Genomic DNA, 15786 nt, shown 5'->3' with positions numbered 1-15786 from the left:
CGATCAAAGAAACAAGCGTTACTGGTCGTGAAGGTGAATGTATTGTTTGAGTTTCTCTCTCTATTTCAATGACTTCTATCAATTATGTTCCTCAGTTTCCTGCAAATTTCTTGTGCATTAATGAACTTACATCTCAATTACATTGTTCAATTACTTTCTTTTCATTTTATTGTGTTTTTAGGACCTGAGTCAAAGAAGACAATTGGTACAAGATGCTCCATTATTTTGATGAATGTATGGAAGACCACCATATGGCATTGCCCAATTATACTTTCACATACGACTGACATCTTCGATTGGGGCATCCGATCTATAGAGAAAATTTGCTAACTTTTTTCATTATTTTCTTTATGTTGGAACTTTGAGTGCGAGTCTTTTCAGTTGAGTGAACATCATCATTTTTCACATTTTGGAAGAAGTGAGAAGCAAAGTTCTTCTCCTTTTCATTAGTTCTTTCTGATATACGGGTTCCATGTCAGATTTCTAGTGTTTCATATTTGTTGATGCTTTTAGTCAAATTTATAGGTATTTTTGTTAAAAGATAAACAACATAGTTTGATGTCTTTGTTTGTTTTCGTACATAAATAAAAACACAAGTTGGTATTCCTGTCCAAATTTTATGTATTGATGATGGTTTTGAACATATGAATTCTTGTTTTTAGCATGGTATTATTCATTAGATATCTTGCATGTACAGTCCCAACAAAATGGAGTTATTGAGAAGAAGAATCACTGTCTACTTCATGTTGCCCATTTTTCACTTTTTTATACGAAAGTTCTTAAGTCATATTGGGATGAAACTATACTTATTGTATGTTATTTGATTAACCGAGTTCCTTCTTTGGTTTTGAAAGGTCAGGTTCCATTTTAGTTTCATTTGATTGAACTCGCTCATAATGTTTTTTGTTGTACAAGGCTTGTTCAAGTTGGTGTTTCATCTAATAAATTATCTTCGTGTACTATTAAATGTCTTCTTATGATATTTTTATACCCAAAAAATAACATTGTTATGATCCTATGGCTCTGGAATTCTATGTTTTTGCTAAAGTTGCACTTTTTAGTTATTTCCATTTTTTGGATCCTCTCTAGATTCATCCCTTGGTTCAAACCCCTTTATGTGTGCCCTTGGCTATTCTTGTGTCTTTAGATATTGTTTCTTGTCAAGGGGACTCGGTTGTTGTTTCATTGTTTGGTGTTGATCTATCAGTGACCTCATCCATTGTTAGTACTCTAGTAATACATATTCCTCCCTCTTCTCCTGTTCCAATGTATGTACCATCGGCCACAAATCCTATTAGTTCGACTTCTGCTAATGATCTTCATCTTCTTGTTGTTTTACATAAGCCTCCTCACCTAAGCATAACACTCTATTATCCTCTATTAAAATTTTTTACCTCTTGCATTTGTTTCTTTCTTTTCGTGTTTTTCTTCCTTGTTGTTTGTTTTTGTTCCCAAGCTTGTGTAGGAGGCCATGAGTGGAAGTAGGGGTGGCATCGAGTCAAGCTGAGCCCGAACCTGCCTATGTTCGAGCCGAGCTTTGAGCTGAGCCTCATCTCGAGCCTAAAATTGTTATCGAGCTCGAGCCCACCGAGTTTGAGTCGAACTCGAGCCTCAACATACATTTAAAACTTTTCAAAAAATATATATCAAATAAAATATATATAAAATTATGCATACATTTTACATAAAATTGGGCATGACCTCTACATAAAATTGGGCATAACCTATATATATAATACATGTATAAGATTGGGCATAACCTCTACTTAAAATTAAGTATAATCTATATATATAATACCTGTATAAAATTTGACATGACCACTATTTAAAATTGGGCATAATCAACATACATAATACCTGCATAAATATTCCATAAAATTGTTTATACATTCCATAAACACTCCAAGAAATTATTTATACACTCCATAAAATAGTCTAAACACTCCATACATTGCATAATATTATAAATAAATTCCATACAATAATCAAACACAACAAAATTAAATGAAATATCACTATCAATTTACAATCACCCAAATAAAAACTATAAATCCATTATAAATTTACAAACTATAGTTATTTCTCTTCATGCTAGAAAATAATATACATCCTTGCTTGAGAAAAATCTCCACCTATGACAAAAAAAAAAAAAAAAAAAATTAGTTATTGTCAGATAAAAAAATACTCTTCCACTACTAGTTACTTAATGTCGTTAAAAATATTAAAATTACCATGATGAGAAAAACATGAAAAATCATGTAGCGAGTAGCATTATCTCTGCACTTTTCTTCTCAGGCTGTAATCATAAAACAAAATTTTAATAAATAAAACTAAAAAATATACTAAAAAATATCATAATAAATAATTAATCAAAGAAATTCACCTTTTGATTTTTCTTTATACCGTGAAGAGTCCGAACCCAATCACTGCCACAAATCAAAGTTTGAAATGTATTTGGTACCAAGGAAGAACGATAACCAGCACTAAATAATGATTCCGAAGCTACAGTGGATATGAGAATTATAAGGGGGTTAGTCAACAAACTTAAAATTTGAAGTTCATCTTCATCTCCTGCTTCAAATTCATTTAATTCCTCTACATAAAATTCAATTTCAAACTTGGTGTTAGTGTCGACGAGTTCTTATACATTGGAAAACAGTTTCGAGTGTTAGTGCCCCAAAATAAGAAAATGATTAACTTATAATAGTATACTTAATTAAAACATAATATTTAAACCCCAAATTAGGTAAAAAAACATGATTACAACACAAATAAGTAATTTAATGTATAATTAAAATAAATTAATATATTAATTAATTATATTATATATTATATTATTTAATGATTGCAGTTTATTATACATTAATACAATAATTACGTGAGCCAATTAACTGTGTACATGATTAATTATAAAAAATAAAAAAATAAATAAAAAAATTTGATCAAACGCTAACTTTAACACACTATATTTTTACGTATTATTGCATCGTCCAGAGGAAAATCAGTCTGAGAATAGGATTTGCAAGTATTTTTTTTTATAAAAATCACACATGCGAAACTCGCATGTGTGAACTGCACATGCGAGTTCCCACGTTGTGCTGGACAGAGTGTCGAGGGGGGAAAATAATCTTCCCCGCTCAACTTAGGTATCCGAGGGTTCTGTGCCGTTCCGGTGAGAGCGGTGGCCGACTGATTTGACGGTGGCAGCAGGCGGTGGTAGGGGGTGACGACAACGGGAGAGGGTCCAGAGCAACCGCCCTAGTTGGGGTACAACGAGCGACGCTATGGGAGTCGACGGCGACGACGATGAGAGGTAGAGAAGGCGATGAGCGGGGGGAAGAATTAGGTGCGACAACGACAAGAGGGAGAAGGGAGATGGAGGCCAAGAGAGGGAATTTCGGAGGAAGAAGAGAGAAGGTAAGGAAGAGACGAAGAGAGCGAGGGCCAGAGAGAGACCCCAAAAAAAATTTCGGGAGAGTGCGAGATTCCCAAAAATTTGCCCCATCCCGCCGCTCGTTAAATTAACGAGTCAACTCGCAAGCCGACGAGCCGAACCTAACGAGTCGGCTCGCAAGCCGACGAGCCGAACCTAGGTCTGCTCGAGCTCGGCTCGTTAACCTAAACGAGCCCATTTCTGAATTCAAGTTCGGCTCGAGCTCGATATATTACGAGCCGGAACCGAACCAAACACAAGCTGCTCGCGAGCCGGCTCAGTTCAAAACCACCCCTAAGTGGAAGTGTACCAAAGATGATGAAATTAATGTTTCTCTCTCTCTGAGAGTTGAGCTTGTTTGTCCATGATATTATTCTATCTGAAAGCGACATACAAAGAATAAAATATATGAAATACCACCTATAGTCACATATTTCAACTAAGGATTTGGAGTTATTGAAATACTCTCTTAGTATTGAGGTGGCTCGCAGTGAGATCCAAGTATTGTAATAGAAGAAGTATATTATAGATATTGTGTAAGAAACTATAGGAGTTTTGACGTGTTTTGTCAGGATAAAACAGTTTTTAAAAAGACAAGGCAGTATAGAAAGCTAGTGGGGAAGTTGTTGACCTTCCCATTTGTACATATAATAAACTGAGTCTGTAGTTAGACAATTACATGAGATGCATTTAGAAAAACAGGCATGTAAGACGACTTTACTTGAAAACCATCCTCCTGAATTAGCATGAGAATCCAAGAAACAGTCCAGCGCCCTCATTAGCTCCATCGGTTTTCTGGCGATTCATCTGGTTAAAGATGAAAAGGAAGAGAAACTGACGAAGAACACAAGGTAATCGATCCCCGTTGGAGGCTGTAATGCCTAAAATCTTACCCTTTACAGGTTTAAAGAAAATAATGTGAAAATCTACACCTTCTCGTCATGGAATGAAGGGAGAGGCGAGAGAGCCATCAGCAGCATCTGGTAATTGTTTCGCTTCTTCCTTAGCCTTTGAATAGAGGAACATGTAAAGACCCAACACTATCATGGCCGATCCCAGAACACTGTAACACCAATTTCACTTATAAGCAAAATGAACAAGTTCAATCTCTGTCACCTGAACAGATTCGAATTACATAATCTTTTGATGTTCACAGCGTCTTCTGAGCTTTAATTACCTTCCTGTTTCAATGCTGTGGCCGAGAAATATAGTGTCCAGTACAGTGGTAAACAACAGGCCCAGAGGAGAGAAGGACGCCACGAAGACAGGTCCTTTCAGTCCTGCGCACCAAGCCACAAAGAAGTTCGCCAATCCACTATTCAGCGCTCCCTGCATCAATCAGAACATGGTAACATGAACTGCCCAGCCTCTGGAAAACCTGATGGAAAGAAGGGCAGAGACACTCACGCCGATAAAGATATTTAGTAACTCTAAATCCCATTTGAGCTGCCATTGAGTTGCTCGGTGACTTGAAATTGCAGCAATCACGGAGGTTTGCAATGTCGCGAAAAAGAACATGAGAGAAGTCATTGTCAACTCGGCTGGGTATCTCCGTATCACTGGCTCCTGTGATTCAGGAAAATGGGAGTTTACTCTGTTAAATTCCAGTAGAGAGAACATTTTCTGCCTATCAGAATTTCATTCAAGCAAACAAGATCAAACGAGTTAAAATGAGATCACCAGCATTAAAATCCATGCACTGAAAGAAATCACTCCAATAATAACCATCAACAGTCCTATCATCCTATCTCTGAAGCTTGGGGACATCATTAAATGATCAGTTGATCGGCGCCATAACATCAAAGTTAGAGCACCGGAAACAGAGATAAGGGTCCCCAGAATCTTCCCTTTTCCCCACCAAGTGTGGATATCAAGCTGCTCTTGCCTTGAGATGAGGGATAGAATGAAGGTGATTGCAGGTATCATGTTTAGAACTGACGACTCTAAGGTACTAGAAGTGAAGTATAAGGCCCCTGCCAGCATGTTCTGTGCTAGCGTTACCCTGCAATAGAAACAGAAGCCATTGAATGTGAAATGAGTTTACAGAAGATGTTAATCTCCACGAATTTCAGAAAGTATTGCTTATACCCAACTAAAGCCAGAAGGAAAATCCAGCACAAGATGTCTTTGTCCAGCGGAGGTCTCTTCTTTCTGAAGAGAAATTAACAAAACATTGATTTTTGTTTCAATTATGAAAACAACACAACAGACTCAAACTCAAAATTTATTATCTTACAGTTTGTAAAGATTTCTCACCTTTCAAAGATAAGCGCCAGCGCTGCCATGAACAGTGTGGCTAATATGAACTGATAGATAAGGAAGACAGTAGAGCTGATTCCTTTGACAAGTATAACTTTGCTGAGAATAATATAACTTGCTGTTATAACTTGCCCAAATATCAAGCTTGCATGAGGAGCAATTTTCGTGGCATTTCTCAACAAAGAGGAAAGACCCATTTTTTTCTTATTCGTCTTCCTCTTCTTCTATATGGCGAGGCGACTTGTTGCAGGAGAAACAGCAGAAAGATTTGATAACATCTCACTGCATGAATTGCATCAACAACATACAGCAGGAGCTTCTTCTTGAATATGTAAAGATGGATTATTTATTGACTCAAAAACTGTCGACGTCAAAAGATCGAAGGGCTTGCACTTCCTGGTTTGACGCTCGCAGATACCTTTTTGAAGATCTGACGATCTTTTGAGCGAATGGAAACTGGAAAGCGTAGGGAGGCAGCAGGCACCACGGTTGACGCAGCTTTCGTAGCTCCCCACGCGACTCGATCACGCGAAGCTCGTGCCCACCAGTCAAACCAGTTTGGTATAATTCTACGCCCTCCTTAGCCGCCAAAATCAATTCACTCTCGCCGCCTGCCATGTCGTTGGGTCGGACTACTCTTCCTGACTAGCGGTCTCCTTCGAAGAAAGAAAACGACTTTTTGCAGAAGAAGCTCCAGGGGAGCTAGGGCATGAAAGACAGAAAAAATGGATGGTCTTTCCACTGCCCATTGGAGATTTGAAGGAGCAGATTCGCCTCGAAATCAGGACATCCTCTGGTTTCTGAAACTTACGAAGCCCAACGAAAAAGGAGAGGCGGGGCATAGAGATGCATTTCGTTTGCTTAAGAAGGGTTGCGAGAAAAAATGCCCTATACGTGTACATGATTGTAGCGCAAATCATGGCTGCTAGTTATGCCGTTCTGGAGTGAAATGGTAGTACTGTTGTGTTTATTGCCTACCAGTTCTCTGTAGCTACCATTTTCATGGCCCTCCCTTGCATATTTCATTGGAAGGTACGCCAGATTCCTATCCTCTCTCTCTCTCTCTCTCTCTCTCTCTCTCTCTGCAGAAAGTCGAGACCGCCTCTTGTTAGAACGAATATGAGCTGGTTTCTCCCCCTTCTATCCCACTACCGGTTAGTAATTTGTGAACAATCAAGAAGGCTTCACAAAGAAACCTGGGTTGAGATTTGAAGGAAAATAAACAAATCTCACACTGAAAAGCATCAGGTCATATGGACATGGAAGACTACACAAAATGCCTCGCAACTTTATCCGATCTGCTCTAGGTAAGCCAAGTCCCAGAAGGCTAACACTTTCCTGCTTCACCACTCACGCTTTTCTTGAAGCAGATGAGACAAGATATCAGGGGCGGAGCCACAGGGAGGGACAAAGAAGGGGGTGGGGAATTGCTACCTCTCTGGTTCCTTGATTCCCAAGCCCTTCCGCCCACTCTTCAGAACTGCCCATCTGACTTTTGCCCCGATATAGTCTACCCATATTCCAAAATGGTGTTCTGATTCTGCCAAAGCAAGATAGACAAAGGTGACAGTAGAATATAATATGGCAACCGTGAAACAGTCGAGGGTGGCCTCAACTCGTGGGAAAAGGATAAATGAAAATGAGAACTCGAAACTATTGTAGAATATGAGAACTCGAAACCAAAGGAATGAGAAAAGACCTTAGAAGATTTATTTCTAACACCGTAAAAAGGTCTACAATACTTTTCTTCACAATCAAACCAGTTAAAGACATGCGTAGCACTGAAATGTCAAAAAAAACTCCCTAGCTTAGGGAGTGCACGAGGTTCAACAACTTATTTATTGAAATCAAGGACTGAATTTAAAACTGACCACCACCCTCGAGAAGGGCTTCTGAACCACTAGCACTTCCCCATGCTCTCTCCTTCCAGAGCCTTTCCACCTGATCAAAGCTCAGACCCTTGGTCTCAGGCACAAACAAGAAGACGAAAATGAAAGCGCATACTGCCACTCCCCCTAGTATTAGGAAGGTCCCAGCAGTCCCCACTGCAGCCACCACGGATAAGAATGTCTGTGCCACAATAAGGTTTGAGATCCAACACACGGTTGCTGACATTCCCCCAGCTACTCCCCGATATGCCTCCGGATAGATCTCTGAGTTGACAGCCCAGGGCACAGGACCCATTCCTGGTGAGAAAAAAGCAATATAGAGTGCCAAACCTACAATTGCAAACCAACCAGCTCCACCAGTCTTGCAGGCAATGGCAGCACATTCTGAGGAGCCAGTCTCAGATGTTTCTAAGAAGAAGGCTGCAGATAGAATGCCCAAGGATATGATCACACCAGTTAAGCTGGAGAGTGCCAAACGCCGCCTCCCAAAGCGATCAATCAAGTAGATTCCAACCATGGTCCCAGAAGCATTCATCCCAGCAACAATCAAAGACAGAAGCAACGCAAGCTGGTTGGAGCGAAACCCAGCCATCTGAACTATAGTGGGGCTGTAATACATGACGGTGTTGATTCCAGTGAACTGCTGAAATGCCTGCATAAAATACAAAAACTCCAGGTGGATTGATACACCTTAATAGTTTCTCCTTCTCTTAAAAGGAGAAAGAAACAGAAGGATAGCACTAAAAGGCACAAAAACAGATGAATATGCATACACCAAAAGAATAGCCAGGAATGGAGGCAAAAAAATTGTATGAAATCTTAGCCACTAACACAGTATTGATTTAGGGGATATTAGATATCCTCCATTACCTGAAGACCAGCTCCAGCCAAAAACGCAAGCCTGATTTCTTTTGTCTTGAAAACATCCCAGTATCTATGACTGGACTTCGTAGAATGACACTCTTCCTCTGAGAGAAGAGAAAGTTGGTTCAACTCCTCCTCCAAACGGTCCTGATCATATATTTTTTCAAGAACAGCAATTGCTTCCACTTGTTTATTCTGCAAAATGTAAATTAGTTCAGTCACCCCCACAATTCCTCACATAAAACATTCACATGGACAAATGCTGAAAATATCTTCTAGAGAACCCATGCTAGAGGAACAGCAAAAGAATTGAGTAACCCCAGAGACAAAGGCAGGCCAACCAACCCTGCCAAAAATTAAAAAAAAAAAAAAAGAATAAAAGAGCAAAACAGAGAGGTTCAACTGAACATACTTTCAAGTAGAGCCAGCGTGGTGACTCAGGCAAACAAAGCATTAGACAGAATTGTATGACAGCTGGCAAGCCTGATACACCAAGCATCCAGCGCCACGTTCCAGGGACCTGAACAATCACAGATCAATTGTTATAGCACACACTAGATGATATTTCAATATCCACAAAGCAAATGAATACAGAGATGAGCACAAAAGAATCTCTTATTCTGTATGCAATCCAAGTAGAGGAACTGGCTTCAATGGCATGGCAAGAAACATCAAGCTTCAAATTAGGTTGAGATTTTATGGCTCTTCCAATTACTTTGAAATCATAAAAGCAACAAGTATCACAAGCTTAACTAAGTTTTATTTTAATTTTGGAACTTTTTGCTTTTGTTGCTGGTTAACAGAGCTAATATCTACATGCAAATTTTCTAAAAATAATTTTTTTATCCTTTGAAATAATAACACAATGCAAATTTTGACAAGTGCTCTTTTCTTCTTTAGAAATAAAACAGAAATCAAATCATGCACTAGCAAAGTAAGTATCATTCTTTACTGCAGTTTGATGAGAACTATGGGCTTCACTAAACAACAGCTTGGCAACTCAGGAAGACCATAAGAACTTTCTAATGATTGGCAAATGAGACACTTCCAGCACCCAGCACCATGCCTCAGAGACCTGCTTGATCATGACAAAATATGATATGAAACATCAAATATCATAGCAACAAATAGAGATGACAAAGCTTTTGGTCGTCATTGCCAGTAATTGTCTATTTTACCATGAATGGCACTCTGCACGTCAAGAGCATGGACTGTCACGCCCCAATCTGAAAATGTCAGACAAAAGTATAGGAAACAATTTGAAATATCTGGTTAATGATATTTGAACAGGATAAAAAGGCTCCTGTAATTCTTCAAGGACTGGCACATTTGCTGAAGCTGCATAATAATATAAACCAATCTTGTCATATCATGGATTACACCATCTTAAGCAGCCCAATCACATGAACAGTTTTAATATTGGTAAAGCATCCGAAAACATTTTAATAATTTTACAAACCAAAAATTCACTAGACTGTTGATTGTGAAAAAAAAAAAAAAAATAGATTATTGGTAAGTGAGAACAAAATTGCCATTAGACTTGACCATAAAATTAGATTTTCATAAATAAGCAGATCTGTCAAATTAAACAAGACCTAAGAGTAGTTGTGCCTTGAGGAAACATTACCACCCTCCTCCCATTGTTTTTATGTCAAGTTACCAATTGAAACCCCAATCAGCCAAAACACGACCAGCCTAATAATTGTAACTTTCAATTAAACACAGGAATTTCGATAATATTTAAATAGCTGAGAATTATTCTCAAACTACGTAGCTGAACCGATGCAACATAGAAACACATTCTTCTATAAGTTAATATTATCCAACTTTACTGTCATGATAATTTTTTTCTTTTAAAAAATATGATTCTACAATTATTCCTGAGAACGAGCATCAATATCAGACCATTAAGAAGGTCTATAAAAATCATAAATAAGATCTAAAGCATCCAGTCAACGTAAGTAAGATAAAGCTTACCTCAGTGAAAGCAAGATTTACGAGGTAGGAAAGAAACTGTCCTCCTGTGATCATGAGCACATTCGTGCTCACTAAACCTCCCCTTATTTCAGAGGGAGAAGCTTCGGCAATATACACAGGAGCAGTAACAGAAGCAACTCCCACACCCAAACCAACCAGCAATCTTCCAAATATAAGGAAATATGGATCTGGCGCAATAGCCATGACCAAAGCTCCAACAGCAAAGACTGAATCGGCATACAGGGTTGCTTTTTTACGTCCATGAACATCATTTAGCCAACCCCCAGCAGCGGCACCGATCATTGCTCCCACTAGTGCCATACTAACAATCGTTTCCTGCAGAGCTAAAGTATTTAGACAACTTACCCTCCTAAATGAATAATAATAGAAAATTTGCTCTTGCCAAACAGTAGAGAAAACTTTATCCACTGCCTTGTACCTGTAAGAACTTGCTGTCGTCAACCGCCTTAAATTCATCTCGAATATATAGAAGTGCCCCAGAAATGACACCTGCAAACAGAATTTTCAACATCTGAGACTCCAGAAATGCTTTGTGGCAATTTTTTTTCAATATTTAGGACTCTAAACAACTTTTAGAATTCAACTGCAGATAAAGTGAATTTTATGGGAACAGTTATCATTTGAATTAAAAAAAAAAAAAAAAGAGGTTTCTCACACCTGTGTCATAGCCAAACAGCAAGCCACCAATACCAGCAGTCAATGTTAAACCAAGCACATATCGGTTGCTGAAGTACGACACCTGACGGTCAGAACCAGTGCCCAACGAGCCAGAGCTCCCGGGTACGGACAGAATCGTCATGTTCGGTACCTAATAGGGGAGTCGATCCTGAAGAAAGAATTTCAACGAACAGTGGAGAAATCGATAAAACCCCCAAAATGCGATGTTTTATCAACTCCGTCTAAAATACGGTAAAATTCCCCACTTTATTCTTTCTATACAAAGAGAACAAGGAAAACACTCCCCCCTTTCTGTACTATCTACGAGAAGTTCAACGCCAACAACAAAACACTCAAACTGTGACTCATACCGGGACAAAGATAGCAAGTTCCTGAAACCGATGGAACGCCAGAATAAAAAATCGGACTTCCTACAATACAGACAATTTCGAACAGCAATGTTTCAGATTGTATCCTATATGGTTCCTTCCAAGTGCCGTATGAGGTAATATGACATAGATTCTGGAAGTCCCGCACAGTCCTAAACCGTAAACTTTCCGACAGGCTCTCCGATAACCTCGGATGCTCCAGTCTTTGGACAGCGGAAGGCACCGAGCGAGGAAGACGAACTTACGAACCCCAACGAAATGAAAAATCTGAACGAGATTTTGTGGCGCCAGAGAGTGATCGACACGCGCCTATAGAGACCAAACTCCAAACTCGCGAAATTGGATCCAACGCCCAGAAGTTCCTGCTCTATAGAGAAAAATGTGTACCTCGCGGGCTGCGTTGGGAACGATTTTATAGATTTTGAGGCACTATCAGTCTGCGACCGGTTAAAGGACGGCGACGAGAGGTCGAAAAGTCCTGGCCATTTTATGAGGTCACTTCTACCCCTCTAGAAAACCACAAATGGCATGCTTATATTACCTTATCCTTTTCAAATATATAATATTTACGGAGATTTCAAGTGTCTGACCACGTATCGAGATCCACAAATGGCTAACTCTATAATCATTTTTCACGTGACAAAAAGCCAAATATTAAATTAAAAAAGAAAAATTTGTTACCACCCACCGACACGTGTCCCTCGGTTATGACTCGGATAACACCGGTGAGTTACGGTTTTACAGATCGGCCGGCACCCTTTTTCCGAATTAGAATTGACGCGACCCGTACGGGTTCACGGTCTTAGCGTTAAATTGCAATGAGAACTGGTTCATTGCACCTAACGGCAGATCGGCGGAGGTCCGGCAGACGCTGACGGTGGCGTGACGGCAGCAAGGTGGGAGTTTGTCCGCCACCTGAAGCGATTAAAAGCTCAAATGGAAGGCACCTAGTGTTAAGCTGCGTGTCAAATAAAGAGGAAGAAGACAACGGATTAGAATGACTGAGATTGAAGAGACAGGATTAAATGGCTGGCTATGTAGCATACGTGTTGCGAATACTGGAAGTGGGGAGTTATCACTAATAATTCATTTCATTCATCAATCGCCATTATCAAACCCTCAATCTTGCAGGTGACCTGTATTTTTTGGGCCAGCCTCTGAAACTGCTTCAGTAGCTTCATTGTCAAGCTCTCAATTCGTGATTAAAAATAGTTAACCCGACATCTTTACTTTTAGATCTGCCGTTCAAATGCAGGTTACAGGCAACCGTGTCGAGACGCTACTGTGCCACGTCTCAGAAGCCGGGAAAGCTTTTGCTCCCTTTTAACGCTTTCGATCGTCGGCAGTTTGGTAGCTTTGCGCGCGTTCACGTATCGTCGGCAGCAATTCACGTGAAGATGGGACGTTCCGGTGCAGTTCATTTGTCGCGGAGGCTCCCGGCCTGATTACAGCCATACACGAATCAGCAGTCTGTCTTCATATTTGTTTCCGCATTGCAGCGCCCGCCCGTTGTCCCTACCGACCTAATATTCTGGGCAAATCGTTTCCGGCTCCAGGATCTTTTCAGTTTTCTCTCAGATGCCATCGGGCCCATCACTGCCCCCTGGATGCTTCAAGGGCTGGACATATCCAAGACGCTTTTCAATGTATAAAACGATGATATGATTCTGCTCAGCATTTACGCCACCAGATACGAGGCGTCCAGGGACGTGGACGGTCACAGTTCGATTCTAGCCGTCCCTCCTCTCTCTGGTTCCGATTCACGTCCACAAGCTTGTTTCCCAGAAAAGCTAAAGAACAAAGAGAGCACAGAAGCCACGGGAGCTGAGTGGCAGCCACAGAAAACAAGAACTGATGTCAGGTACACCATTCTTTATTCGTTTCTCCAAACGTGGCAGCATCGAGTGGTGAGAAACCGAATGCGGAGTGCAGACAATTTTGATTAATCCTGCTAAACATGGATTGTTGCAGGAGTCTTTGAGTAATGGAAGACCAGTTTGTTCCTATCCCCTTAGATTAATTCCCTTCTCTTGTCAAGGTTTGATGGCATCTTTGTTCAAGTGAAAGAAAATGACATATTTGCCGACTAATCTAAGAGATGTGACGCCTTCATCGATCTAGTTTCTCCACGCAATTAGGGATAAAACCACGTGTCCTTGCGATTATGATGATCGAAAGTGAAGGCTAATTATCAACCATGAGAAGCAGACGAAGCAAACGTTTTTTTTAAGGGAATTTTACCAAAATACCAGTTTAAAAAAACTTATTTATGAAAACAACAAAGATCTAACTTATTTGCAAAACTATCGAACTTTGACCGGTCCACTATACATGTGAACAGTCAAAGACGACACATAAGCTTTGATTGTTTACGTGTTGAAACCTCATCAGTACAGCATAACACATTAGCTAATACGTCATTATTTTTACCCTTCATCTGACATGGCATCTGACACATCATTATCAATTTCCCTCTTTGCCCTGTCATCTCTCGCCATGTCAGCTGACTCAACATAAGCCCTCCGTTATATTTTTTTCGTTCTAATGTTTCTTCCTCGATCTTTCTCCTCTCCTCTCCTCTCGCCCTTGCACCTGTTGCCACCTCTCCCCTGTTGCGGCCGCTCGGCCTCGCCCCCCTCTCAACTGCTCTCTCTTTGTCTCAGCCTTATCTTTTGTTCTTCTTCTCCGTTCCCCTCTGTTCATCCTCTTGCCACCCCCTCTCTTAATACCCTATCATTTCACTTTCTTGCCGCTCCTTCTCTCAAAATCGAAGCCCTCCTCACCCTCTAAACCCAAATTTGAATTTCAAAAACCGATTTAGGAGGGTGATTTTTTAGGGTTTTTGTTAATTGAATCTAATTATTGTATTTAATTATAATATTGATTTGAATTTAGGTGTTTAATTACTGTATTGATTTTTTTGTGATTACTGTTTAATTTTTGATTTTATGTTAATGAAATTTCTACCAAATTAAAATTATTGTAAAGTTTTGTAAGATTTTTAATTAAATAATATATATTTTTAGTAATTTATTATTTTTAAATAAGGTGATAAAAAGTATACAAATAAATTATATTTTTAAACACTAAAACAACTTTTTGTATATTTTTTTAATTTATAAATATTTTAAATGGATAATATATGGGTAAGACTTAAGAGTAAATTTTTTTCTATTTATAAATATTTTAAATGGATAATAAATGGGTAAGAGTTAAAAGTAAAAAATAAATATTTATAAATATTTTAAATCCATAGTAAATGGGTAAGAGTTAGATTATTTCTATTTATAAATATTTTGAATTTCTAAATATTATTATTTTGTAAATAAGGTGATAAAAAGTATACAAATAAATTGTATTTTTAAACTCTAAAATAAATTTTTTGTATATTTTTTAAAAATTTTAAATATTTTAAATCGATAATATATGGGTAAGACTTAAGAGTAAGATTTTTAAAATTTATAAATATTTTAAATCCATAATAAATGGGTAAGAGTTAGATTTTTCTATTTATAAATATTTAAAATTTGTAAATATTATTATTTTGTAAATAAAGTGATAAAAAGTATACAAATAAATTTTATTTTTAAACTCTAAAATAACTTTTATTTTTATTTTATTTTAATTAATAAATATTAATTGATATTAAATAATGTTAAATAAGTAAGAGTTAATTTTTAATTGTTTATTAAAAAAATTTAATAATTTATTATTTTAGATATAAGGTAATAAAAAATGTATTCGATTTTTTAAAATTTTATTCAAATTTTTATAATGTAATGACGTGGCAGAATATGTGTCAACTATACTAACGTGGCAGACGATGTGTTAATCTACAGTATCGCGTTGATGACGTAGTGACGCGTGTCATCTTTGACTGTTCACATGTACACTGAACCCGTCAAAGTTCGGTAGTTTTACAAATAAGTTGAGGTTGTCGTTATTTTCATAAATAAGTTTTTTCAAACGGGTATTTTGGTAAAAAAAAAAAATTTTAACTATTTCTAATCTTTTAATTAACATTTCATATGTGCTTACCCGAGTAATATAAGACTAAATTCCAAATCTTCGTTCCAAGAAGAATCAAAACGAAGCTTCAACGGTTGAGAACGCGATGTAATGAGCAAATTAAAAAAGGGAGAAGTAAATTAACTAAAATCTTCCGGCACGAAATTTCCTACGGAATTCTAAGAGAAACGTTCAGCGTCAGTTTATGATGGGCATCGATTGATCATATTAACACTCAATCTGCTTCTCTTTTTTGTTTGTTTTAAAAAATTCCTTCTTGGTAGCTAAA

General features: G+C 38.3%; 2 protein-coding genes across 3 annotated transcripts; both read right to left on the bottom strand.

Moving 5' to 3' along the window:
- Positions 1-3972: 3972 nt before the first annotated feature.
- LOC137961912 (WAT1-related protein At3g18200-like) lies at positions 3973-7338 on the bottom strand. Of its 2 annotated transcripts, XM_068808545.1 has the most exons (7): positions 5690-7338; positions 5522-5584; positions 5114-5435; positions 4841-4999; positions 4611-4762; positions 4366-4496; positions 3973-4240 (listed from the first exon to the last, which is right to left on the bottom strand). In XM_068808545.1, exons 1-6 carry the CDS (start codon positions 5887-5889, stop codon positions 4373-4375), a joined length of 1020 nt encoding a protein of 339 aa, XP_068664646.1. In that variant the 5' UTR covers positions 5890-7338; the 3' UTR covers positions 3973-4240; positions 4366-4372. The 2 variants fall into 2 exon arrangements, with proteins under 2 accessions (XP_068664646.1, XP_068664644.1); XM_068808543.1 differs by having other exon boundaries at positions 3973-4496.
- An 83-nt stretch (positions 7339-7421) lies between these two features.
- Positions 7422-11873, bottom strand: LOC137961911 (inositol transporter 1-like). Its single transcript, XM_068808542.1, has 6 exons — positions 11101-11873; positions 10862-10932; positions 10423-10758; positions 8858-8965; positions 8452-8640; positions 7422-8233 (listed from the first exon to the last, which is right to left on the bottom strand). The coding sequence occupies exons 1-6, from the start codon at positions 11240-11242 to the stop codon at positions 7553-7555; spliced, it is 1527 nt and encodes a 508-aa protein (XP_068664643.1). The 5' UTR covers positions 11243-11873; the 3' UTR covers positions 7422-7552.
- Positions 11874-15786: the final 3913 nt, after the last annotated feature.

This window comes from Aristolochia californica, unplaced genomic scaffold, assembly GCF_029961685.1.
Source record: "Aristolochia californica isolate CCGP_79_NKW_82.1479 unplaced genomic scaffold, dmAriCali1.0.hap1 SCAF_4, whole genome shotgun sequence".
Taxonomy (NCBI): Eukaryota; Viridiplantae; Streptophyta; class Magnoliopsida; order Piperales; family Aristolochiaceae; genus Aristolochia; species Aristolochia californica.
Note: the sequence above shows the minus strand (reverse complement) of the source record. Positions and strands in the feature narration are given on the sequence as shown.

Excerpts from the sequence above, each read along its gene's own strand:
- LOC137961912 (XM_068808543.1), bottom strand. The coding sequence starts at position 5,889 with ATGGGTCTTTCCTCTTTGTTGAGAAATGCCACGAAAATTGCTCCTCAT. Across the intron at positions 5,436-5,521 it reads TTCCTTCTGGCTTTAGTTGG|GGTAACGCTAGCACAGAACA; the intron begins GTATAAGCAATA and ends TTTCTATTGCAG. Across the intron at positions 5,000-5,113 it reads GTGCATGGATTTTAATGCTG|GAGCCAGTGATACGGAGATA; the intron begins GTGATCTCATTT and ends CCTGAATCACAG.
- LOC137961911 (XM_068808542.1), bottom strand. The coding sequence starts at position 11,242 with ATGACGATTCTGTCCGTACCCGGGAGCTCTGGCTCGTTGGGCACTGGT. Across the intron at positions 10,933-11,100 it reads GCTGTTTGGCTATGACACAG|GTGTCATTTCTGGGGCACTT; the intron begins GTGTGAGAAACC and ends TTCTGTTTGCAG. Across the intron at positions 8,966-10,422 it reads TAAATCTTGCTTTCACTGAG|GTCCCTGGAACGTGGCGCTG; the intron begins GTAAGCTTTATC and ends GTGATTGTTCAG.